The sequence below is a fragment of the Panulirus ornatus genome, chromosome 5 (genome assembly GCF_036320965.1).
Source record: "Panulirus ornatus isolate Po-2019 chromosome 5, ASM3632096v1, whole genome shotgun sequence".
Lineage (NCBI taxonomy): Eukaryota > Metazoa > Arthropoda > Malacostraca > Decapoda > Palinuridae > Panulirus > Panulirus ornatus.
The window spans coordinates 23949793-23977201 of record NC_092228.1 but is presented as its reverse complement, the minus strand read 5'-3'; the positions used below and the strand labels follow the sequence as shown (position 1 = coordinate 23977201).

Genomic DNA, 27409 nt, shown 5'->3' with positions numbered 1-27409 from the left:
CTTGTATTAACTTTCTAAAATGGGAAACAGAAGAAGGAGTCACGCGGGGAGTGATCATCCTCCTCGAAGGCTCAGAGTGGGGTGCCTAAATGTGTGTGGATGTAACCAAGATGTGAAAAAAGGAGAGATAGGTAGTATGTTTGAGGAAAGGAACCTGGATGTTTTGGCTCTGAGTGAAACGAAGCTCAAGGGTAAAGGGGAAGAGTGGTTTGGAAATGTTGGGGAGTGAAGTCAGGGGTTAGTGAGAGGACAAGAGCAAGGGAAGGAGTAGCAATACTCCTGAAACAGGAGTTGTGGGAGTATGTGATAGAATGTAAGAAAGTAAATTCTCGATTAATATGGGTAAAATTGAAAGTTGATGGAGAGAGGTGGGTGATTATTGGTGCATATGCACCTGGGCATGAGAAGAAAGATCATGAGAGGCAAGTGTTTTGGGAGCAGCTGAATGAGTGTGTTAGCGGTTTTGATGCACGAGACCGGGTTATAGTGATGGGTGATTTGAATGCAAAGGTGAGTAATGTGGCAGTTGAGGGAATAATTGGTATGCTTGGGGTGTTCAGTGTTGTAAATGGAAATGGTGAAGAGCTTGTAGATTTATGTGCTGAAAAAGGACTGATGATTGGGAATACCTGGTTTAAAAAGCGAGATATACATAAGTATACTTATGTAAGTAGGAGAGATGGCCAGAGAGCGTTATTGGATTACGTGTTAATTGACAGGCGTGCGAAAGAGAGACTTTTGGATGTTAATGTGCTGAGAGGTGCAACTGGAGGGATGTCTGATCATTATCTTGTGGAGGCTAAGGTGAAGATTAGTATGGGTTTTCAGAAAAGAGGAGTGAATGTTGGGGTGAAGAAGGTGGTGAGAGTAAGTGAGCTTGGGAAGGAGACCTGTGTGGGGAAGTACCAGGAGAGACTGTGTACAGAATGGAAAAAGGTGAGAACAATGGAAGTAAGGGGAGTGGGGGAGGAATGGGATGTATTTAGGGAATCAGTGATGGATTGCGCAAAAGATGCTTGTGGCATGAGAAGAGTGGGAGGTGGGCTGTTTAGAAAGGGTAGTGAGTGGTGGGATGAAGAAGTAAGAGTATTAGTGAAAGAGAAGAGAGAGGCATTTGGACGATTTTTGCAGGGAAAAAATGCAATTGAGTGGGAGAAGTATAAAAGAAAGAGACAGGAGGTCAAGAGAAAGGTGCAAGAGGTGAAAAAAAGGGCAAATGAGAGTTGGGGTGAGAGACTATCAGTAAATTTTAGGGAGAATAAAAAGATGTTCTGGAAGGAGGTAAATAGGGTGCGTAAGACAAGGGAGCAAATGGGAACTTCAGTGAAGGGCGTAAATGGGGAGGTGATAACAAGTAGCGGTGATGTGAGAAGGAGATGGAATGAGTATTTTGAAGGTTTGTTGAATGTGTCTGATGACAGAGTGGCAGATATAGGGTGTTTTGGTCGAGGTGGTGTGCAAAGTGAGAGGGTTAGGGAAAATGATTTGGTAAACAGAGAAGAGGTAGTAAAAGCTTTGCGGAAGATGAAAGCCGGCAAGGCAGCAGGTTTGGATGGTATTGCAGTGGAATTTATTAAAAAAGGGGGTGACTGTATTGTTGACTGGTTGGTAAGGTTATTTAATGTATGTATGACTCATGGTGAGGTGCCTGAGGATTGGCGGAATGCGTGCATAGTGCCATTGTACAAAGGCAAAGGGGATAAGAGTGAGTGCTCAAATTACAGAGGTATAAGTTTGTTGAGTATTCCTGGTAAATTATATGGGAGGGTATTGATTGAGAGGGTGAAGGCATGTACAGAGCATCAGATTGGGGAAGAGCAGTGCGGTTTCAGAAGTGGTAGAGGATGTGTGGATCAGGTGTTTGCTTTGAAGAATGTATGTGAGAAATACTTAGAAAAGCAAATGGATTTGTATGTAGCATTTATGGATCTGGAGAAGGCATATGATAGAGTTGATAGAGATGCTCTGTGGAAGGTATTAAGAATATATGGTGTGGGAGGCAAGTTGTTAGAAGCAGTGAAAAGTTTTTATCGAGGATGTAAGGCATGTGTACGTGTAGGAAGAGAGGAAAGTGATTGGTTCTCAGTGAATGTAGGTTTGCGGCAGGGGTGTGTGATGTCTCCATGGTTGTTTAATTTGTTTATGGATGGGGTTGTTAGGGAGGTAAATGCAAGAGTCCTGGAAAGAGGGGCAAGTATGAAGTCTGTTGGGGATGAGAGAGCTTGGGAAGTGAGTCAGTTGTTGTTCGCTGATGATACAGCGCTGGTGGCTGATTCATGTGAGAAACTGCAGAAGCTGGTGACTGAGTTTGGTAAAGTGTGTGGAAGAAGAAAGTTAAGAGTAAATGTGAATAAGAGCAAGGTTATTAGGTACAGTAGGGTTGAGGGTCAAGTCAATTGGGAGGTGAGTTTGAATGGAGAAAAACTGGAGGAAGTGAAGTGTTTTAGATATCTGGGAGTGGATCTGTCAGCGGATGGAACCATGGAAGCGGAAGTGGATCATAGGGTGGGGGAGGGGGCGAAAATTTTGGGAGCCTTGAAAAATGTGTGGAAGTCGAGAACATTATCTCGGAAAGCAAAAATGGGTATGTTTGAAGGAATAGTGGTTCCAACAATGTTGTATGGTTGCGAGGCGTGGGCTATGGATAGAGATGTGCGCAGGAGGATGGATGTGCTGGAAATGAGATGTTTGAGGACAATGTGTGGTGTGAGGTGGTTTGATCGAGTAAGTAACGTAAGGGTAAGAGAGATGTGTGGAAATAAAAAGAGCGTGGTTGAGAGAGCAGAAGAGGGTGTTTTGAAATGGTTTGGGCACATGGAGAGAATGAGTGAGGAAAGATTGACCAAGAGGATATATGTGTCGGAGGTGGAGGGAACGAGGAGAAGAGGGAGACCAAATTGGAGGTGGAAAGATGGAGTGAAAAAGATTTTGTGTGATCGGGGCCTGAACATGCAGGAGGGTGAAAGGAGGGCAAGGAATAGAGTGAATTGGAGCGATGTGGTATACAGGGGTTGACGTGCTGTCAGTGGATTGAATCAAGGCATGTGAAGCGTCTGGGGTAAACCATGGAAAGCTGTGTAGGTATGTATATTTGCGTGTGTGGACGTGTGTATGTACATGTGTATGGGGGGGGGGGGGTTGGGCCATTTCTTTCGTCTGTTTCCTTGCGCTACCTCGCAAACGCGGGAGACAGCGACAAAGTATAAAAAAAAAAAAAAAAATATATATATATATATTTCCTACGCATTGCTCACGTGTCACACAAGGCGACTATAGGGGACGGGAGCGGGGGGCCAGAAACCCTCTCCTACTTGTATTTTAACTTTCTAAAAGGGGAAACAGAAGAAGGAGTCACGCGAGGCGTGCTCATCCTCCAAGAAGGCTCAGACTGGGGTCTCTAACTCTGTGTGGATTTAAGGAAGATGAGAAAAAAGGAGAGATAGGTAGTAGGTTTGAGGAAAGGAACCTGGATGTTCTGGCTCTGAGAGAAACGAAGCTAAATTGTAAAGGGGAAGAGTGGTTTAGGAATGTCTTGGGATTAAAGTCAGGGTTTAGTGAGAGGACAAGAGCAAGGGAAGGAGTAGCACTACTCCTGAATCAGGAGTTATGGGAGTATGTGATAGAGTGTAAGAAAGTAAATTCTAGATTGATATAGGTAAAATTGAAAGTTGATTAAGAGAGATAGGTGATTATTGGTGAATATGCACATGGGCATGAGAAGAAAGATCATGAGAGGCAATTGTTTTGGGAGCAGCTTAATGATTGCGTTAGTTGTTTTGATGCACAAGACCAGGTTATGGTGATGGGTGATTTGAATGCAAAGGTGAGTAATGTGGCAGTTGAGGGAATAATTGGTATACATAGAGTGTTCAGTGTTGTAAATGGAAATGGTGAAGAGCTTGTAGATTTATGTGCTGAAAAAGTACTGGTGATTGGGAATACCTGGATTAAAAAGCGAGATATTCATAAGTATACGTATGTAAGTAGGAGAGATGGCTAGAGAGCTTTATTGGATTACGTGTTAATTGATAGACGCACGAAAGAGAGACTTTTGGATGTTAATGTGCTGAAAGGTGCAACTGGAGGGATGTCTGATCATTATCTTGTGGAGGCGAAGGTGAAGATTTGTGGGAGTTTTCAGAAAAGAAGAGAGAATGTTGGGGTGAAGAGACTGGTGAGAGTAAGTGAGCTTGGGAAGGAGACTTGTGTGAGGAGGTACCAGTAGAGGCTGAGTACAGAATGGAAAAGGTGAGAACAAAGGAGGTAAGGGGAGTGGGGAAGGAATGTGATGTATTTAGGGAATCAGTGATGGCTTGCACAAAAGATGCTTGTGGTATGAGAAGCGTGGGAGGTGGGTTGATTAGAAAAGGTAGTGAGTAGTGGGATGAAGGGAGTAAGATTATTAGTGAAAGAGAAGAGAGAGGCATTTGAACGATTTTTGCAAGGAAAAAATGCAAATGAGTGGGAGCGGTATAAAAAAAAAGAGGCAGGAGGTCAAGAGAAAGGTGCAAGAGGTGAAAAAAAGGGCAGATGAGAGTTGGGGTGAGAGAGTATCATTAAATTTCAGTGAGAATAAAAAGATGTTTTGGAAGGAGGTAAATAAAGTGCGTAAGACAAGGGAGGAAGTGGGAACTTCACTGAAGGGGGCTAATGGGGAGGTGATAACAAGTAGTGGTGATGTGAGAAGGCGATGGAGTGAGTATTTTGAAGGTTTGTTGAATTTGTTTGATGATAGAGTGGCTGATATAGAGTGTTTAGGTTGAGGTGGTGTGCAAAGTGAGAGGGTTAGGGAAAATGATTTGGTAAATAGAGGAGGTTGTAAAAGCTTTACGGAAGATGAAAGCCGGCAAAGCAGCATGTTTGGATGGTATTTCAGTGGAATTTATTAGAAAAGGGTGTGACTGTATGTTGACTGGTTGGTGAGGATATTTAATGTATGTATGATTCATGGTTTGGGGTGACTGTATTGTTGACTGGTTTGCAAGGTTATTCAATGTACGTATGACTCATGGTGAGGTGTCTGAGGATTGGCGGAATGCGTGCATAATGCCATTCTACAAAGGCATAGGGGATAAGAGTGAGTGATCAAATTACAGAGGTATAAGTTTGGTGAGTATTCCTGATAACTTATATGGGAGGGTATTGATTGAGAGGGTGAAGGCCTGTACAGAGCATCAGATTGGGGAAGAGCAGTGTGGTTTGAGAAGTGGTAGAGGATGTGTGGATCAGGTGTTTCCTTTGAAGAATGTATGTGAGAAATACTTAGAAAAGCAAATGGATTTGTATATAGCATTTGTGTATCTGGAGAAGGCATATGGTAGAGTTGATAGAGATGCTCTGTGGAAGGTATTAAGAATATATGGTGTGGGAGGCAAGTTGTTAGACGCAGTGAAAAGTTTTTATAGAGGATGTAAGGCATGTGTGCGTGTAGGAAGAGAGGAAAGTGATTGGTTCTCATTGAATGTAGGTTTGCGGAAGGGGTGTGTGATGTCTCCATGGTTGTTTAATTTGTTTATGGATGGGGTTGTTAGGGAGGTGAATGCAAGAGTTTTGGAAAGAGGGGCAAGTATAAGGACTGTTGTGGATGAGAGAGCTTAGGAAGTGAGTCGGTTGTTGTTCGCTGATGATACAGCGCTGGTGGCAGATTCATGTGAGAAACTGCAGAAGCTGGTGACTGAGTTTGGTAAAGTGCGGGAAAGAAGAAAGTTAAGAGTAAATGTGAATAAGAACAAGGTTATTAGGTACAGTAGGGTTGAGGGTGAAGTCATTTGGGAGGTAAGTTTGAATGGAGAAAAGCTGGAGGAAGTAAAGTGTTTTAGGTATCTGGGAGTTGATCTGGCAGCGGATGGAACCATGGAAGCGGAAGTGAATCATAGGGTAGGGGAGGGGGCGAAAATTGTGGGAGCCTTGAAGAATGTGTGGAAGTCGAGAACATAATCTCGGAAAACAAAAATGGGTATGTTTGAAGGAATAGTGGTTCCAACAATGTTGTATGGTTGCGAGGCGTGGGCTATGTAATGTAAGGGTAAGAGAGATGTGTGGAAATAGAAAGAGCGTGGTTGAGAGAGCAGAAGAGGGTGTTTTGAAGTGGTTTGGGCACATGGAGAGAATGAGTGAGGAAAGATTGACCAAGAGGATATATGTGTTGGAGGTGGAGGAAACGAGGAGAATTGGGAGACCAAATTGGAGGTGGAAAGATGGAGTGAAAAAGATTTTGAGTGATTGGGGCCTGAACATGCAGGAGGGTGAAAGGCGGGCAAGGAATAGAGTGAATTGGATCGATGTGGTATACCGGGGTTGACGTGCTGTCAGTGGATTGAATCAGGGCATGTGAAGGGTCTGGGTAAACCATGGAAAGTTGTGTGGGTCCTGGATGTGGGAAGGGAGCTGTGGTTTCGGGTATTATTGCATGACATCTAGAGACTGAGTTTGAACGAATGGGGCCTTTGTTGTCTTTTCCTAACGCTACGTTGCACACATGAAGGGGGAGGGGGATAGTATTCCATGTGTGGCGAGGTGGCGATGGGAATGAATAAAGGCAGACAGTGTGAATTGTGTGCATGGATATATATATGTATGTGTCTGTGTGTTTATAGATATGTGTACATTGAGATGTATAGGTATGTATATTTGCGTGTGTGGACGTGTATGAATATACATGTGTATGGGGGTGGGTTGGGCCATTTCTTTCGTCTGTTTCCTTGCGCTACCTCGCAAACGCGGGAGACAGCGACAAAGCAAAATAAATAGATAGATAATTTATTCCAGGTGAGGTGCCTGAGGATTGGCGGAATGCTTGCATAGTGCCATTGTACAAAGGCAAAGGGGATAAGAGTGAGTGCTCAAATTACAGAGCTATAAGGTTGTCGAGTATTCCTGGTAAATTATAAGGGAGAGTATTGATTGAGAGGGTGAAGGCGTGTACAGAACATCAGATTGGGGAAGAGCTGTGTGGTTTCAGAAGTGGTAGAGGATGTGTGGATAAGGTGTTTACTTTGAAGAATGTATGTGGGAAATACTTAGAAAAACAAATGGATTTGTATGTAGTATTTATCGATCTGGAGAAGGCATATGATAGAGTTGATATATGTGATCTGTGGAAGGTTGTAAGAATATATGGTGTGGGAGGCAAGTTGCTAGAAGAAGTGAAAAGTTTTTATCGAGTATGTAAGGCATGTGTACGTGTACGAAGAGAGAGAAAGTGATTAGTTCTCATTGAATGTAGGTTTGCGGAAGGGGTGTGTGATGTCTCCATGGTTTTGATTTGTTAATGGATGGGGTCGTTAGGGAGGTGAATGCAAGAGTTTTGGAAAGAGGGGTAAGTATGAAGTCTGTTGTGGATGAGAGAGCTTGGGAAGTGAGTCAGTTGTTGTTCGCTGATAATACAGCGCTGGTGGCTGATTCACGTAAGAAACTGCAGAAGCTGGTGACTTAGTTTGGTAAAGTGTGTGAAAGAAGAAAGTTAAGAGTAAATGTGAATAAGAGCAAGGTTAATAGGTACAGTAGGGTTGAGGGTCAAGTCAATTGGGAGGTAAGTTTGAATGGAGAAAAACTGAATGAAATAAAGTGTTTTAGATATCTGGGAGTGGATCTGGCAGCGGGTGGAACCATGGAAGCGGAAGTGAATCATAGGGTGGGGGAGGTGGCGAAAATTCTGAGAGCCTTGAAGAATGTTTGGAAGTGGAGAACATTATCTCGGAAAGCAAAAATGGGTATATTTGAAGGAATAGTGATTCCAACAATGTTGTATGGTTGCGAGGCGTGGGCTATGGATAGAGTTGTGCGCAGGAGGGTGGATGTGCTAGAAATGAGATGTTTGAGGACAATATGTGGTGTGAGGTGGTTTGATCGAGTAAGTAATGTAAGGGTGAGAAAGATGTGTGGAAACAAAAAGAGTGTGGTTGAGAGAGCAGAAGAGGGTGTTTTGAAGTGGTTTGGTCACATGGAGAGAATGAGTGAGGAAAGATTGACCAAGAGGATATATGTGTCAGAGGTGGAGGGAACGAGGAGAAGTGGGAGAACAAATTGAAGATGGAAAGATGGAGTGAAAAAGATTTTGAATGATCGGGGCCTGAACATGCAGGAGGGTGAAAGGCGTGCAAGGATTAGAGTGAACTGGAACGATGTGGTATACCGGGTTCGACTTGCTGTCAATAGATTGAACCAGGGCATGTGAAGCGTCTGGGGTAAACCATGGAAAGTTGTGTGGGTTATCGATGTGGAAAGGGAGCTGTGGTATCGGTGCATTATTACATGACAGCTAGAGACTGAGTGCGAACGAATGGGGCCTTTTTTTTTTTTTTTTAACGCTATCTCGCACACATGAGGGGGGAAGGAGTTGTTATTCCATGTGTGGCTGGGTGGCGATGGGAATAAATAAAGGCAAACATTATGAATTTTGTACCTGTGTATATATGTTTATGTCTGTGTGTATATATATATGTATACATTTAAATGGATAAGTATTCATATTTGCGTTTCTGGACGTGTATGTATATACATGTGTATATGGGAGGGTTAGGCCATTCCTTCGTCTGTTTCCTTGCGCTACCTCGCTAACGAGAGAGGCAGCGACAAAGGAAAAAAAAATATAAATATATATATATATATATATATATATATATATATATATATATATATATATATATGTATATATATATATATATATATATATATATATATATTTGTATATATATATATATATATATATATATATATATATATATATAAATATATATATATATATATATATATATATATATATATATATATATATATATATATTTGTATATATATATATATATATATATATATATATATATATATATATATATATATATGTATATATATATATATATATATATATATATATATATATATATATATTTCCCACGCATTCCTCACGTGTCGTAGAAGGCGACTAAAGGGGACGGGAACAGGGGGCTAGAAACCCTCCCCTCCTTCTATTTTAACTTACTAAATGCGGAAACATAGGAAGGAGTCACGCGAGGATTGCTCATCCTCCTCGAAGGGTCAGATTGGGGTGTCTAAATGTGTGTGGATGTAACCAAGATGAGAAGAAAGGAGAGATAGGTAGTATGTTTGAGGAAAAGAACCTGGATGTTTTGGCTCTGAGTGAAACGAAGCTAAAGGGTAAAGGGGAAGAGTAGTTTGGGAATGTTTTGGGAGTAAAGTCAAGGTTTAGTGAGAGGACAAAAGCAAAGGAAGGAGTAGCACTACTCCTGAATCACTAGTTGTGGGAGTATGTGATAGAGTATAAGAAAGTAAATTCTAGATTGATATGGGTAAAACTGAAAGTTGGTGGAGAGAGATGGGTGATTATTGGTGCTTATGCACCTGGGCATGAGAAGAAAGATCATAAGAGTCAAGTGTTTTGGGAGCAGTTGAATGAGTGCGTAAGTGGTTTTGATCACAAGACCGGGTTATAATGATGGGTGATTTGAATGCAAAGGTGAGTAATGTGGCAGTTGAGGGAATAATTGGTATACATGGAATGTTCAGTGTTGTAAATGGAAATGGTGAAGAGCTTGTAGATTTATGTGCTGAAAAAGGACTGGTGATTGGGAATACCTGGTTTAAAAAGCGAGATATACATAAGTATACGTACGTAAGTAGGAGAGGTGGCTAGAGAGCGTTATTGGATTACGTGTTAATTGATAGACGCACGAAAGAGAGACTTTTGGATGTTAATGTGCTGAGAGGTGCAACTGGAGGGATGTCTGATCATTATCTTGTGGAGGCGAAGGTGAAGATTTGTGGGGGTTTTCAGAAAAGAAGAGAGAATGTTGGGGTGAAAAGAGTGGTGAAAGTAAGTGAGCTTGGGAAAGAGACTTGTGTGAGGAAGTACCTAGAGAGGCTGAGTACAGAATGGAAAAAGTTGAGAACAAAGGAGGTAAGGGGCCAGGGGGAGGAATGGGATGTATTTCGGAAATTAGTGATGGCTTGCGCAAAAGATGCTTATGGTATGAGAAGCGTGTTAGGTGGGTTGATTAGAAAAGGTAGTGAGTGGTGGGATGAAGAAGTAAGATTATTAGTGAAAGAGAAGAGAGAGGCATTTGAACGATTTTTGCAGGGAAAAATTGCAAATGAGTGGGAGAGGTATAAAAGAAAGAGACAGGAGGTCAAGAGAAAGGTGCAAGAGGTGAAAAAGAGGGCAAATGAGAGTTGGGGTGAGAGAGTATCATTAAATTTCGGGGAGAATAAAAAGATGTTTTGGAAAGAGGTAAATAAAGTGCGTTAGACAAGGGAGGAAATGGGAACTTCAGTGAAGGGGGCTAATGGGGAGGTGATAACAAGTAGTAGTGATGTGAAAAGGCGATGATTGAGTATTTTGAAGGTTTGTTGAATGTGTTTGATGATAGAGTGGCAGATATAGGGTGTTTTGGTCGAGGTGGTGTGCAAAGTGAGAGGGTTAGGGAAAATGATTTGGTAAATAGAGAAGAGGTAGTAAAAGCTTTACGGAAGATGAAAGCTGGCAAGGCAGCAGGTTTGGATGGTATTGCAGTGGAATCTATTAAAAAAGGGGGTGACTGTATTGTTGACTGGTTGGTAAGGTTATTTAATGCATGTATGATTCATGGTTTGGGGTGACTGTATTGTTGACTGTTTGGTAAGGTTATTTAATGTATGTATGACTCATGATGAGGTGCCTAAGGATTGGCGGAATGAGTGCATAGTGCCATTGTACAAAGGCAAAGGGGATAAGAGTGAGTGCTCAAATTACAGAGGTATAAGTTTTTTGAGTATTCCTGGTAAATTATATGGGAGGGTATAGATTGAGAGGGTGAAGGCAGGTACAGAGCATCAGATTGGGGAAGAGCAGTGTTGTTTGAGAAGTGGTAGAGGATGTGTGGATCATGTGTTTCCTTTGAAAAATGTATGTGAGAAATACTTAGAAAAGCAAATAGATTTGTATGTAGCATTTATGGATCTGGAGAAGGCATATGATAGATTTGATAGAGATGCTCTGTTGAAGGTATTAAGAATATATGGTGTGGGAGGCAAGTTGTTAGAAGCTGTGAAAAGTTTTTATCGAGGATGTAAGGCATGTGTACGTGTAGGAAGAGAGGAAAGTGATTGGTTCTCATTGAATGTAGGTCTGCGCAAGGGGTGTGTGATGTCTCCATGGTTGTTTAATTTGTTTATGGATGGGGTTGTTAGGGAGGTGAATGCAAGAGTTTTGGAAAAAGGGGCAAGTATGAAGTCTGTTGTGGATGAGAGAGCTTGGGAAGTGAGTTAGTTGTTGTTCGCTGATGATACAGCGCTATTGGCTGATTCATACGAGAAACTGCAGAAGCTGGTGACTGAGTTTGGTAAAGTTTGTGAAAGAAGAAAGTTAAGAGTAAATGTGAATAAGAGCAAGGTTATTAGGTACAATAGGTTTGAGGGTCAAGTCAATTGGGAGGTAAATTTGAATGGAGAAAAGCTGGAGGAAGTAGAGTGTTTTAGATATCTGGGAGTGGATCTGTCAGCGGATGGAACCGTGGAAGCGGAAGTGAATCATAGGGTTGGGGAGGGGGCGAAAATCCTGGGAGCCTTGAAGAATGTGTGGAAGTCGAGAACATTATCTCGGAAAGCAAAAATGGGGATGTTTGAAGGAATAGAGGTTCCAACAATGTTGTATGGTTGCGAGGCGTGGCTATGGATAGAGTTTTGCGCAGGAGGGTGGATGTGCTGGAAATGAGATGTTTGAGGACAATGTGTGGTGTGAGGTGGTTTGATCGAGTAAGTAATGTAAGTGTAAGAGAGATGTATGGAAATAAAAAGAGCGTGGTTGAGAGAGCAGAAGATGATGTTTTGAAATGGTTTGGGCATATGGAGAGAATGAGTGAGGAAAGATTGACCAAGAGGATATATGTGTCGGAGGTGGAGGGAACGAGGAGAAGTGGGAGACCAAATTGGAAGTGGAAAGATGGAGTCAAAAAGATTTTGAGTGATCGGGGCCTGAACATGCAGGAGGGTGAAAGGCGAGGAAGGAATAGAGTGAATTGGATCGATATGGTATACCGGGGTTGACGTGCTGTCAGTGGATTGAATCAGGGCATGTGAAGCGTCTGGGTAAACCATGGAAAGTTGTGTAGGGCTTGGATGTGGGAAGGGAGCTGTGGTTTCGGGCATTATTACATGACAGCCAGAGACTGAGTTTGAACGAATGGTGCCTTTGTTGTCTTTTCCTAGCGCTACCTCGCACACATGAAGGGGGAGGGGGATGGTATTCCATGTGTGGGGAGGTGGCTATGAAAATGAATAAAGGCAGACAGTGTGAATTGTGTGCATTGGTATATATATGTATTTCTGTGTGTTTATATATGTGTACATTGAGATGTATAGGTATGTATATTTGCGTGTGTGGACGTGTATGAATATACATGTGTATGGGGGTGGGTTGGGCCATTTCTTTCGTCTGTTTCCTTGCGCTACCTCGCAAACGCGGGAGACAGCGATAAAGCAAAATAAATAAATTGATAATTTATTCATGGTGAGGTGCCTGAGGATTGGCGGAATGCTTGCATAGTGCCATTGTACAAAGGCAAAGGGGATAAGAGTGAGTGCTCAAATTACAGAGGTATAAGTTTGTTCAGTATTCCTGGTAAATCATATGGGAGGGTATAGATTGAGAGGGTGAAGGCATGTACAGAGCATCAGATTGGGGAAGAGCAGTGTGGTTTCAGAAGTGGTAGAGGATGTGTGGATCAGGTGTTTGCTTTGAAGAGTGTATGTGAGAAATACTTAGAAAAACAAATGGATTTGTATGTAGCATTTATGAATCTGTAGAAGGCATATGATAGAGTTGATAGATATGATCTCTGGAAGGTTTTAAGAATATATGGTGTGGGAGGCAAGTTGCTAGAAGCAGTGAAAAGTTTTTATCGAGTATGTAAGGCATGTGTACGTGTAGGAAGAGAGGAAAGTGATTGGTTCTCATTGAATGTAGGTTTCCGGCAGGTGTGTGTGATGTCTCCATGGTTGTTTGATTTGTTAATGGATGGGGTCGTTAGGGAGGTGAATGCAAGAGTTTTGGAAAGAGGGGCAAGTATGCAGTCTGTTGTGTATGAGAGAGCTTGGGAAGTGAGTCAGTTGTTTTTCGCTGATGATACAGCGCTGGTGGCTGATTCATGTAAGAAACTGCAGAAGCTGGTGACTGAGTTTGGTAAAGTGTGTGAAAGACGAAAGTTAAGAGTAAATGTGAATGAGAGCAATGTTATTAGATACAGTAGTGTTGAGGGTCAAGTCAATTGGGAGGTAAGTTTGAATGGAGAAAAACTGAAGGAAATAAAGTGTTTTAGATATCTTTGAGTGGATCTGACAGCGGATGGAACCATGGAAGCGGAAGTGAATCATAGTATGGGGGAGGGGGTGAAAATCTGGGAGCCTTGAAGAATGTGTGGAAGTCGAGTACGTTATCTCGGAAAGCAAAAATGGGTATGTTTGAAGGACTATTGGTTCCAACAATGTTGTATGGTTGCGAGGCGTGGGCTATGGATAGAGTTGTGCGCAGGAGGGTGGATGTGCTGGAAATGATATGTTTGAGGACAATGTGTGGTGTGAGGTGGTTTGATCGATTAAGTAATGTAAGGGTAAGAGAGATGTGTGGAAATAAAAAGATCATGGTTGAGAGAGCAGAAGAGGGTGTTTTGAAATGGTTTAGGCACATGGAGAGAATGAGTGAGGAAAGATTGACCAAGAGGATATATGTGTCGGAGGTGAGGGGAACGACGAGAAGTGGGGGACCAAATTGGAGGTGGAAAGATGGAGTGAAAAAGATTTTGAGTGATCGGGGCCTGAACATGCAGGAGGGTGAAAAGAGGGCAAGGAATAGAGTGAATTGGATCGATGTGGTATACCGGGTTTGACGTGCTGTCAGTGGATTGAATCAGGGCATGGGAATCGTTTGGGGTAAACCATGGAAAGTTTTGTTGGGCCTGGATGTGGAAAGGTAGCTGTGGGTTCGGGCATTTTTGCATGACAGCTAGAGACTGTCATATATGTATATATATATATATATATATATATATATATATATATATATATATATATATATATATATATATATATATATATATGTGAGAGGGCTAGAGAGAATGATTAGGTAAACAGAGAAGAGGTAGTAAAAGCTTTCAGGAAGATGCAAGACGGCAAGGCAGATGGTTTGGATGATATAGCACAGGAATTGATAAAAAAAAAAAGGGGTTACTGTGTTCTTAACTGGCTGGTAAGGATATCTAATGAATTAATATATATATATATATGGATGAAGTTGTGCGCAGGAGGGTGGTTGTGCTGGAAATGAGATGTTTGAGGACAATATGTGGTGTGAGGTGGTTTGATCGAGTTAGTAATGTAAGGGTAAGAGAGATGTGTGGCAATAAAAAGAGCGTGGTTGAGAGAGCAGACGAGGGTGTTTTGAAATGGTTTGGGCACGTGGAGAGAGTGAGTTAGGAAAGATTGACCATGAGGATATATGTGTCGGAGGTGCAGGGAACGAGGAGAATTGGGAGACCAAATTGGAGGTGGAAAGATGGAGTGAAAAAGATTTTGAGTGATCGGGGCCTGAGCATGCAGGAGGGTGAAAGGCGGGCAAGGAATAGAGTGAATTGGATCGATGTGGTATACCGTGGTCGACGTGCTGTCAGTGGATTAAATCAGGGCATGTGAAGCGTCTGGGGTAAACCATGGAAAGTTGTGTGGGGCCTGGATGTGGAAAGGGAGCTGTGGTTTTGGTCATTATTACATGACAGCTAGAGACTGAGTGTGAACGAATGGGACCTTTGTTGTCTTTTCCTAGCGCTACCTCGCACACATAAGGGGGGAGGGGGATGTTATCCATGTGTGGCACACCTCGGGGAAGATCCACTACACCTCAGGATGCCGTCTGGGTTCAGACTGCCGTGGAAGGCATCGGCACTGATATATAAGGATTGGGTATGAAGCCCGGCTTGTCTCAGTCAAAGTGAGACGAAGCAACAAGGACTTATATGAACGCAGAACGATCTGGTTCCAACGTGGCAGAGACGCAGTGGTGCGTAGTATGGAGGACAAAATAATATAAGAGTTTAAATTTAAACAAGATGTTAGGAGAGTACATGATAATATATATATATATACATATATGCAAAGATTCGAACCCCGTACCATTTGCGTGGAAGCTGGGAACGCTAACTGCGAGGCTATGATCGCCCCCAACAGGGAAACGACTATTCGATTGCTAGTAATCCAATATCCTTAAACAAGATCTTAGCAGAGTACATGACAATATATATATATATATATATATATATATATATATATATATATATATATATATATATATATATATATATATAATTTTTTTTTCTTTTTTTTTGCTTTGTCGCTGTCTCCCGCTTTTGCGAGGTAGCGCAAGGAAACAGACGAAAGAAATGGCCAAACCCACCCCCATACACATGCCTTGATTCAATCCACTGACAGCACGTCAACCCCGGTATACCACATCGCTCCAATTCACTCTATTCTTTGCCCTCCTTTCACCCTCCTGCATGTTGAGGCCCCGATCACACAAAATCTTTTTCACTCCATCTTTCCACCTCCAATTTGGTCTCCCTCTTCTCCTCGTTCCCTCCACCTCTGACACATATATCCTCTTGGTCAATCTTTCCTCACTCATTCTCTCCATGTGACCAAACCATTTCAAAACACCCTCTTCTGCTCTCTCAACCACGCTCTTTTTATTTCCACACATCTCTCTTACCCTTACGTTACTTACTCGATCAAACCACCTCACACCACACATTGTCCTCAAACATCTCATTTCCAGCACATCCATCCTCCTGCGCACAACTCTATCCATAGTCCACGCCTCGCAACCATACAAACATTGTTGGAACCACTATTCCTTCAAACATACCCATTTTTGCTTTCCGAGATAATGTTCTCGACTTCCACACATTCTTCAAGGCTCCCAGAATTTTCACCCCCTCCCCCACCCTATGATTCACTTCCGCTTCCATGGTTCCATCCGCTGCCAGATCCACTCCCAGATATCTAAAACACTTCACTTCCTCCAGTTTTTCTCCATTCAAACTCACCTCCCAATTGAATTGACCCTCAACCCTACTGTACCTAAAAACCTTGCTCTTATTCACATTTACTCTTAACTTTCTTCTTTCACACACTTTACCAAACTCAGTCACCAGCTTCTGCAGTTTCTCACATGAATCAGCCACCAGCGCTGTATCATCAGCGAACAACAACTGACTCACTTCCCAAGCTCTCTCATCCACAACAGACTTCATACTTGCCCCTCTTTCCAAAACTCTTGCATTCACCTCCCTAACAACCCCACCCATAAACAAATTAAACAACCATGGAGACATCACACACCCCTGCCGGAAACCTACATTCACTGAGAACCAATCACTTTCCTCTCTTCCTAGACGTACACATGCCTTACATCCTCGATAAAAACTTTTCACTGCTTCTAACAACTTGCCTCCCACACCATATATTCTTAATACCTTCCACAGAGCATCTCTATCAACTCTATCATATGCCTTCTCCAGATCCATAAATGCTACATACAAATCCATTTGCTTTTCTAAGTATTTCTCACATACATTCTTCAAAGCAAACACCTGATCCACACATCCTCTACCACTTCTGAAACAACACTGCTCTTCCCCAATCTGATGCTCTGTACATGCCTTCACCCTCTCAATCAATACCCTCCCATATAATTTGCCAGGAATACTCAACAAACTTATACCTCTGTAATTTGAGCACTCACTCTTATCCCCTTTGCCTTTGTACAATGGCACTATGCACGCATTCCGCCAATCCTCAAGCACCTCATCATGAGTCATACATACATTAAATAAATTTACCAACCAGTCAACAATACAGTCACCCCCTTTTTTAATAAATTCCACTGCAATACCATACAGACCTGCTGCCTTGCCGGCTTTCATCTTCCGCAAAGCTTTTACCACCTCTTCTCTGTTTACCAACTCATTTTCCCTAACCCTCGCACTTTGCACACCACCTCGACCAAAACACCCTATATCTGCCACTCTATCATCAAACACATTCAACAAACCTTCAAAATACTCACTCCATCTCCTTCTCACATCACCACTACTTGTTATCACCTCCCCATTTGCGCCCTTCACTGAAGGTCCCATTTGCTCCCTTGTCTTACGCACTTTATTTACTTCCTTCCAGAACATCTTTTTATTCTCCCTAAAATTTAATGATACTCTCTCACCCCAACTCTCATTTGCCCTTTTTTTCATCTCTTGCACCTTTCTCTTGACCTCCTGTCTCTTTCTTTTATACGTCTCCCACTCAATATCATTTTTTCCCTGCAAAAATCGTCCAAATGCCTGTCTCTTCTCTTTCACTAATACTCTTACTTCTTCATCCCACCACTCACTACCCTTTGTAATCAACCCACCTCCCACTCTTCTCATGCCACAAGCATCTTTTGCGCAATCCATCACTGATTCCCTAAATACATCCCATTCCTCCCTCAATCCCCTTACTTTCATATATATATATATATATATATATATATATATATATATATATATATATATATATATATATATATATACATATATTAAAAAAGGGGGTGACTGTATTGTTGACTGGTTGGTAAGGTTATTTAATGTATGTATGACTCATGGTGAGGTGCCTGAGGATTTGCGGAATGCGTGCATAGTGCCATTGTACAAAGGCAATGGGGATAAGAGTGAGTTCTCAAATTACAGAGGTATAAGTTTGTTGAGTATTCCTGGTAAATCATATGGGAGGGTATTGATTGAGAGGGTGAAGGCATGTACAGAGCATCAGATTGGGGAAGAGCAGTAGGTTTCTGAAGTGGTAGAGGATGTGTGGATCAGGTGTTTGCTTTGAAGAATGTATGCGAGAAATACTTAAAAAAGCAAATGGATTTGTACGTAGCATTTATGGATCTGGACAAGGCATATGATATATGCCGTCTGGGTTCAGACTGCCGTGGGAGGCATCGGCACTGATATATAAGGAGTGGGTATGAAGATATATATATATATATATATATATATATATATATATATATATATATATATATATATATATATATATATATATATATATATATATATATTATATTTTATTATACTTTGTCGCTGTCTCCCGCGTTTGCGAGGTAGCGCAAGGAAACAGACGAAAGAAATGGCCCAACACCCCCCCCCCATACACATGTATATACATACGTCCACACTCGCAAATATACATACCTACACAGCTTTCCATGGTTTACCCCAGACGCTTCACATGCCTTGATTCAATCCACTGACAGCACGTCAACCCCGGTATACTACATCGCTCCAATTCACTCTATTCCTTGCCCTCCTTTCACCCTCCTGCATGTTCAGGCCCCGATCACACAAAATCTTTTTCACTCCATCTTTCCACCTCCAATTTGGTCTCCCTCTTCTCCTCGTTCCCTCCACCTCCGACACATATATCCTCTTGGTTAATCTTTCCTCACTCATTCTCTCCATGTGCCCAAACCACTTCAAAACACCCTCTTCTGCTCTCTCAACCACGCTCTTTTTATTTCCACACATCTCTCTTACCCTTACGTTACTCACTCGATCAAACCACCTCACACCACACATTGTCCTCAAACATCTCATTTCCAGCATATCCATCCTCCTGCGCACAACTCTATCTATAGCCCACGCCTCGCAACCATACAACATTGTTGGAACCACTATTCCTTCAAACATACCCATTTTTGCTTTCCGAGATAATGTTCTCGACTTCCACACATTCTTCAAGGCCCCCAGAATTTTCGCCCCCTCCCCCACCCTATGATCCACTTCCGCTTCCATGGTTCCATCCGCTGCCAGATCCACTCCCAGATATCTAAAACACTTCACTTCCTCCAGTTTTTCTCCATTCAAACTCACCTCCCAATTGACTTGACCCTCAACCCTACTGTACCTAATAACCTTGCTCTTATTCACATTTACTCTTAACTTTCTTCTTCCACACACTTTACCAAACTCAGTCACCAGCTTCTGCAGTTTCTCACATGAATCAGCCACCAGCGCTGTATCATCAGCGAACAACAAATGACTCACTTCCCAAGCTCTCTCATCCTCAACAGACTTCATACTTGCCCCTCTTTCCAAAACTCTTGCATTTACCTTCCTAACAACCCCATCCATAAACAAATTAAACAACCATGGAGACATCACACACCCCTGCCGCAAACCTACATTTATATATATATATATATATATATATATATATATACGTTGAGATGTATAGGTATGTATATTTGCGTGTTTGGATGTGTATGTATATATATGTGTATGTGGGTGGTCTGGGCTATTCTTTCGGCTGTTTCCTTGCGCTACCTCGGTAACGCGGGAGACAGAGACAAAGCAAAATAAGAATGTGTGGAAGTCGAGAATATGATCTCGGAAAGCAAAAATGAATATGTTTGAAGGAATAGTGGTTCCAACAATGTTGTATGGTTGCGAGGCGTGGGCTATAGATAGAGTTGTGCGCAGGAGGATGGATATGCTGGAAATGAGATGTTTGAGGACAATGTGTGGTGTGAGGTGGTTTGATCGAGTGAGTAACGTAAGGGTAAGAGAGATGTGTGGAAATAAAAAGAGCGTGGTTGAGAGAGCAGAAGAGGGTGTTTTGAAATGGTTTGGGCACATGGAGAGAATGAGTGAGGAAAGATTGACCAAGAGGATATATGTGTCGGAGGTTGAGGGAACGAGGAGAAGAGGGAGACCAAGTTGGAGGTGGAAAAATGGAGTGAAAAAGATTTTGTGTGATCGGGGCCTGAACATGCAGGAGGGTGAAAGGAGGGCAAGGAATAGAGTGAATTGGAGCGATGTGGTATACCGGGGTTGACGTGCTGTCAGTGGATTGAATCGGGGCATGTGAAGCGTTTGGGGTAAACCATGGAAAGCTGTGTAGGTATGTATATTTTGCGTGTGTGGACGTATGTATATACATGTGTTAGGGGAGTGGGTTGGGCCATTTCTTTCGTCTGTTTCCTTGCGCTACCTCGCAAACGCGGGAGACAGCAAAAAAAAAAAAAAAAAAAAAAACTATATATATATATATATATATATATATATATATATATATATATATATGTATATTCCTATGAGTCTACGGGGAAAATGAAGCACGATAAGTTCACAAGTTCAATTTCGTGTAATAATCACTTCATCAGGGGAGACACAAAAGTGAAATATAACAGTCAGTTGATGTATGTCGGAAAGATGAAGCTAGGGCGCCATTTCCCAAAGATGGTTTTACGACTTAGATCCGATAAAGAGTTAATTGATAAAGATAATGATATGACTCCATACGTTGATTGTGTAACTGAGGAAATATTAGAAAAGAAATGGTTTGTTGATGCAATGTTTATATAGGCATAGAGGAATTATTGATATAAATGCAACCTGTAATTATATTCTGCTGATTGGAGTCTAGTTAAATGAGTTTTTTTTATAATTCTCTAACATAAATATTGATCCATTTGTCAGTGAATGCACCAAAAGGTCAAGGGATTACCGGTTATATAAATCACATTTCTCCATTATTGAAAGTCTTGAATTGGTCTTAACCTTAGAATCTTTCCTCTAATCAGGTTTCTTCTGGTTGTACCATCATTACGATACCTGGAGGCGTTCATAGACACATACATCGGAGAAAGGACAGAACATATCGTGGGAGCGGTAAAGGTAATGTTCAGTTACTCATTCTAAGGGTCTGAAAAAATCAAAATATAAAAAAGATATATCAGGGGCGTGAGATTAAGTTGTCAGTCAGCTACGTGGTATGTCACTATCGTACGGGACATGTTTAAACAAGAGGACAAAGGAGGGTGATCTACGCAGAATGTGCGACGGACTTTAGGATACTCCAACCAATCACAAGTGCTCTTAGTCCCATAGCCAATCAAAGGTAGCGTTGTATCAGCAGGGCGGACGATCGTCTTTTACTTGTAATGAACACCCATGACACCCGCTGAGATTCGATTTCTCTCTCTCTAGCCCAGCGAGGTAAGTGGTGTCCCCCCTGCTGTAAGCCCGTTACCCGAGTGCAGTGCGCGATACAAACCCTACATTGTTTTGTCTCTGTCATAATTGAGTATCATAGAGTTGAACTTGTCATAGAAGGGTCTAACTATGTGTAATGTTATCGAAGAATTTACCATAAGGGAAAGAGATCTCCTGGTTTGAAATCTTACCTGAAATGTTAAGTCATGTTCAGTGTTAAATTCATGCTCAATGTTAAACTCATGTTCAATGTTAACGTAAATGAGTTGTGCCTTTAGTGTGTTTATCTTTGTATACTTTGATTCCTTTCATTAAAAGTATATTTAATGCTGGTCTTTAATTTAATCCCAAAACCTCCAGATAGTGTTATCCTGTGTTGTGAAACATAACAAATCTAACTTCCTTGCAAGACAAGGATCAGTATAGTATATGTATAACATATATATGTTCTGGCGACCTTGCCCGAATAATTATTGAGTTCGTAACATATAAATTGTCGACCTCGTCGGGATATTTCTTGCCTTAACGGAATCTCTTTCCTTGATTCGGTAATCATGAAGTTGACGAGTGACGCTGACGTTGACCAGTTCTGTCGATATCAGCCCTCTCCCGAAGACATTAAATCTTTAACAAAGCATAAGTTGAGGCTTGTTGCAGATAGGTTAAAACTGATTTATGGCAGGCGAACTAGTAAAGTAGAGTTGGAGACTTTAGTGATAATAAATCACGAACTTGACACGAAGAGACGTTCAAAGGGCTTTGACGGCAGAGGGAGGATCAAAGGTCTCACCTGAATCTGCTACCATGCCGGTAACTTATAAAAGTCAGGGGAAATACTCCCAGGAAGTAAAGTTTTGCTCTCACTTTGGCAAGGCTGGGCACCAGGTGAAAGATTGCTGGGCTCGAGTGAAGGAATCCAGAGACTTTACCAAAAGTGGCCGGTTAGTCTCTTCTCAACTTTAGGGTCACTTAGTAAAGTAGGTGAGGCTGTCCTTGCTCTTAGGAAAGTGAGGGGCTGCGAGACTGTTGATCAATTTGTAGTTAAGGATCCGTTCTGTGGGAACTACAATGCGTTCCTGTCTGAGGGCTATGTAAGTAGATGTGGTATAAGACGAAAATTGACCGTATTACGGGGTTCTGGTACGCTGCAGTCCCTGATGTTGGATGGGTTGGTGCCGCGAGAAGAGTTTGGAGACCGAGTCTTGCTAGATGGACTGTCTGTTCCCAAGGAAGCTCCACTAGTCCATGTGAGGGTAGAAACAGATATCTTCACGCGCCATGCTCTTCTAGGGGTTGTAGATAAGTTGCCTGTCTCAGGTGTGGACCTTGTGTTAGGCAATGACCTAGCGGGTGGGAAGATGAACCCAGTGCCGGTGTTACCTACGGGACAGGTGGAGTCCACGAAGGCAGCGTAGCTTGAGGAAGAGGTACCAGAGATAGTCTCCAACCACGATGATTCCAGGTACATGACAGCTAGCACGTCAGGCCGTGTGCCTGAGGACATAACCGGTGAAACGGAGGAAGTGAGGACCAACGAGAGGAAGCTGTGTGATACCCTTTCCCCTGGTGTAGACTCCGTTGAAACGCAGGAATTGAAGACTCTCCCCCTCGAGTGAGACCAGCGAGAGGAAGCTAAATGAAAACCTCTCCCCTGGTGTAGACTCCGATAAGACGGAGGAAGTGAAGTCTCACACTACGAGTGAGACCTGCGAGAGGAGACTGTGTGATACCCACTCCCCTGGTGTAGACTCCGTTAAAACGGAGGAAGTATAAACTCTCACTGAGAGTGAGTATAGTGAGTCTATATCTATATCTATCTATCTATCTATCTATCTATCTATCTATCAATCTATCCATATATATATATATATATATATATATATATATATATATATATATATATATATATTTATCCCTGGGGATAGGGAAGAAAGAATACTTCCCACGCATTCCTCACGTGTCGTAGAAGGCGACTAAAGGGGACGGGAGCGAGGGGCCAGAAACCCTCCCCTCCTTGTATTTTAACTTTCTAAAAGGGGAAACAGAAGAAGGAGTCACGCGAGGAGTGCTCATCCTCCTCGAAGGCTCAGATTGGGGTGTCTAAATGTGTGTGGATGTAACCAAGATGAGAAAAAAGGAGAGATAGGTAGTATGTTTGAGGAAAGGAACCTGGATGTTTTGGCTCTGAGTGAAACGAAGCTCAAGGGTAAAGGGGAAGAGTGGTTTGGGAATGTCTTGGGAGTAAAGTCAGGGGTTAGTGTGAGGACAAGAGCAAGGAAAGGAGTAGCACTACTCCTGAATCAGAAGTTGTGGGAGTATGTGATAGGGTGTAAGAAAGTAAATTCTAGATTGATATGGGGAAAAATGAGAGTTGATGGAGAGAGATGGGTGATTATTGGTGCATATGCACCTGGGCATGAGAAGAAAGATCATGAGAGGCAAGTGTTTTGGGAGCAGCTGAATGAGTGTGTTAGTGGTTTTGATGCAAAAGACCGGGTTATAGTGATGGGTGATTTGAATGCAAAGGTGAGTAATGTGGCAGTTGAGGGAATAATTGGTATACATGGAGTGTTCAGTGTTGTAAATGGAAATGGTAAAGAGCTTGTAGATTTATGTGCTGAAAAAGGACTGGTGATTGGGAATACCTGATTTGAAAAGCGAGATATACATAAGTATACGTATGTAAGTAGGAGAGATGGCCAGAGAGCGTTATTGGATTACGTGTTAATTGATAGACGCAAGAAAGAGAGACTTTTGGATGTTAATGTGGTGAGAGGTGCAACTGGAGGGATGTCTGATCATTATCTTGTGGAGGCGAAGGTGAAGATTTGTGGGGACTTTCAGAAAAGAAGAGAAAATGTTGAGGTGAAGAAAGTGGTCAGGGTAAGCGAGCTTGGGAAGGAGACTTGAGGGAGGAAGTACCAGGAGAGACTGGGTACAGAATGGGAAAAGGTAAGAACAAAGGAGGTAAGGGGAGTGGGAGAGGAATGGGATGTATTTAGGGAAGCAGTGATGGCTTGCGCAAAATATGATTGTGGCATGAGAAGCGTGGGAGGTGGGATGATTAGAAAAGGTAGTGAGTGGTGAGATGAAGAAGTAAGATTGTTAATGAAAGAGAAGAGAGAGGCATTTAGACGATTTTGCAGGGAAAAAATACAAATTAGAGGGAGAGGTATAAAAGAAAGAGACAGGAGGTCAAGAGAAAGGTGCAAGAGTTAAAAAAGAGGGCAAATGAGAGTTCGGGTGAGAGAATATCATTAAATTTCGGGGAGAATAAAAAGATGCTTTGGAAGGAGGTAAATAAAGTGCGTAAGACAAGGGAGCAAATGGGAACTTCAGTGAAGGGATCTAATGGGGAGGTGATACCAAGTAGTGGTGATGTGAGAAGGAGATGGAGTGAGTATTTTGTAGGTTTGTTGAATGTGTTTGATGATAGAGTGGCAGATATAGGGTGTTTTGGTCGAGGTGATGCGCAAAGTGAGAGGGTTAGGGAAAACGATTTGGTAAATAGAGAAGAGGTAGTAAAAGCTTTACGGAAGATGAAAGCCGGCAAGGCAGCAGGTTTGGATGGTATTGCAGTGGAATCTATTAAAAAAGGGGTTGACTGTATTGTTGACTGGTTGGTAAGGTTATTTAATGTATGTATGATTCATGGTGAGGTGCATGAGGATTGGCGGAATGCTTGCATAGTGCCATTGTACAAAGGCAAAGGGGATAAGAGTGAGTGCTCAAATTACAGAGGTATAAGTTTGGTGAGTATTCCTGGTAAATTATATGAGAGGGTATTGATTGAGAGGGTGATGGCATGTACAGAGCATCAGATTGGGGAAGAGGAGTGTGGTTTCAGAAGTGGTAGAGGATGTGTGGATCAGGTGTTTCCTTTGAAGAATGTATGTGAAAAATACTAAGAAAAACAAATGGATTTGAATGTAGTATTTATGGATCTGAAGAAGGCATATGATAGAGTTGATAGAGATGCTCTATGGAAGGTTTTAAGAATATATGGTATGGGAGGCAAGTTGTTAGAAGCAGTGAAAAGTTTTTATCGAGGATGTATGGCATGTGTACGTGTAGGAAGAGAGGAAAGTGATTGGTTCTCAGTGAATGTAGGTTTGCGGCAGGGGTGTGTGATGTCTCCATGGTTCTTTAATTTGTTTATGGATGGGGTTGTTAGGGAGGTGAATGCAAGAGTGTTGGAAAGAGGGGCAAGTATGAAGTCTTTTGTGGGTGAGAGAGATTGGGAAGTGAGTCAGTTGTTGTTCGCTGATGATACAGCGCTGGTGGCTGATTCATGTGAAAAACTGCAGAAGCTGGTGACTGAGTTTGGTAAAGTGTGTGAAAGAAGAAATTTAAGAGTAAATGTGAATAAGAGCAAGGTTATTAGGTACAGTAGGGTTGAGGGTCAAGTCAATTGGGAGGTAAGTTTGAATGGAGAAAAGCTGGAGGAAGTAAAGTGTTTTAGATATCTTTGAGTGGATCTGGCAGCGGATGGAACCATGGAAGCGGATTTGGGTCATAGGGTGGGGGAGGGCGCGAAAATCCTGGGAGCCTTGAAGAATGTGTGGAAGTCGAGAACATTATCTCGGAAATCAAAAATGAGTATGTTTGAAGGAATAGTGGTTCCAACAATGTTGTATGTTTGCGAGGCGTGGGCTATGGATAGAGTTGTGCGCAAGAGGATGGATGTGCTGGAAATGAGATGTTTGAGGACAATGTGTGGTGTGAGGTGGTTTGATTGAGTAAGTAACGTAAGGGTAAGAGAGATGTGTGGAAATAAAAAGAACGTGGTTGAGAGAGCAGAGGAGGGTGTTTTGAAATGGTTTGGGCACATGGAGAGAATGAGTGAGGAAAGATTGACCAAGAGGATATATGTGTCGGAGGTGGAGGGAACGAGGAGAAGTGGGAGACCAAATTGGAGGTGGAAAGATGGAGTGAAAAAGATTTTGTGTGATCGGGGCCTGAACATGCAGGAGGGTGAAAGGAGGGCAAGGAATAGAGTGAATTGGATCGATGTGGTATACCGGGGTTGACGTGCTGTCAGTGGATTGAATCAGGGCATGTGAAGCGTCTGGGGTAAACCATGGAAAGCTGTGTAGGTATGTATATTTGTGTGTGTGGACGTATGTATATAAATGTGTAACGGGGTGGGTTGGGCCATTTCTCTCGTCTGTTTCCTTGCGCTACCTCGCAAACGCAGGAGACAGCGACAACGCAAAAAAAAAAAAGAAATATATATATATATGTAGATATATACATATATATATATATATATATATATATATATATATATATATATATATATATATATATATATATATATATATATATATATATTTTTTTATATTCATTTATTCATGGTTTTTCACTGTCTCCTGCGTTAGAGAGGTAGCGCAAGGAAAAAGACGAAAGGATGGTCCAACCCGCCCACATACACATGTATATGCATACACGCTCAAACACGCAAATATACATACCTATACAACTCAATGTACACATATATATACACACACAGACATATAATACATGCACATGTACATAATTCATACTCTCTGCCCTTATTTATTCACATCGCCACCCCGCCACACATGGAATAACATCCCCCTCCCCCCTCATGTGTGCGAGGTATCGCTAGGAAAACACAACAAATGCCCCATTCGTTCACACTCAGTCTCTAGCTGTCATGTAATAATGCACCGAAACCACAGCTCTCTTTCCAAATCCAGGCCCCACACAACTTTCCATGGTTTACCCCAAACGCTTCATATGCCCTTGTTCAATCCATTGACAGCACGTCGACCCCGGTATACCACATCGATCCAGTTCACTCTAATCCTTGCACGCCTTTCATCCTCCTGCATGTTCAGGCCCCAATCACTCAAAATCTTTTTCACTCCATCTTTCCACCTCCAATTTGGTCTCCCGCTTCTCCTCGTTCCCTCCACCTCTAACACATATATCCTCTTGGGCAATCTTTCCACACTCATTCTCTCCATGTGACCAAACCATTTCAAAACACCCGATTCTGCTCTCTCCACAACACTCTTTTTATTTCCACACACCTCTCATACCCTTACATTTCTTACTCGATCAAACCACCTCACACCACATATGGTCCTCAAACATCTCATTTCCAGCACATCCACCCTCCTGCGCACAACTCTATCCATAGCCCACGCCTCGCAACCATACAACAGTGTTGGAGCCACTATTTCTTCAAACATACCTATTTTTGCTTTCCGAGATAATGTTCTCGACTTCCAAACATTCTTCAAAGGCTCCCAGAAATTTTGCCCCCTCCCCCACCCTATTATTCAATGCCGCTTCCATGATTC

The 27409-nt window shown here is 42.2% G+C and overlaps 1 protein-coding gene across 1 annotated transcript in view; it reads left to right on the top strand.

Annotated features, from left to right (window-relative positions):
* Positions 1–21405, top strand: part of LOC139746798 (uncharacterized) — a 77106-nt gene extending 55701 nt beyond the window's left edge. Inside the window, exon 4 of the mRNA XM_071658355.1 lies at positions 20666–21405. Coding sequence (XP_071514456.1) covers positions 20666–20783 — 118 coding nt within the window. The 3' untranslated portion in view covers positions 20784–21405. The remainder of the gene's footprint in view (positions 1–20665) is intronic.
* Positions 21406–27409: the final 6004 nt, after the last annotated feature.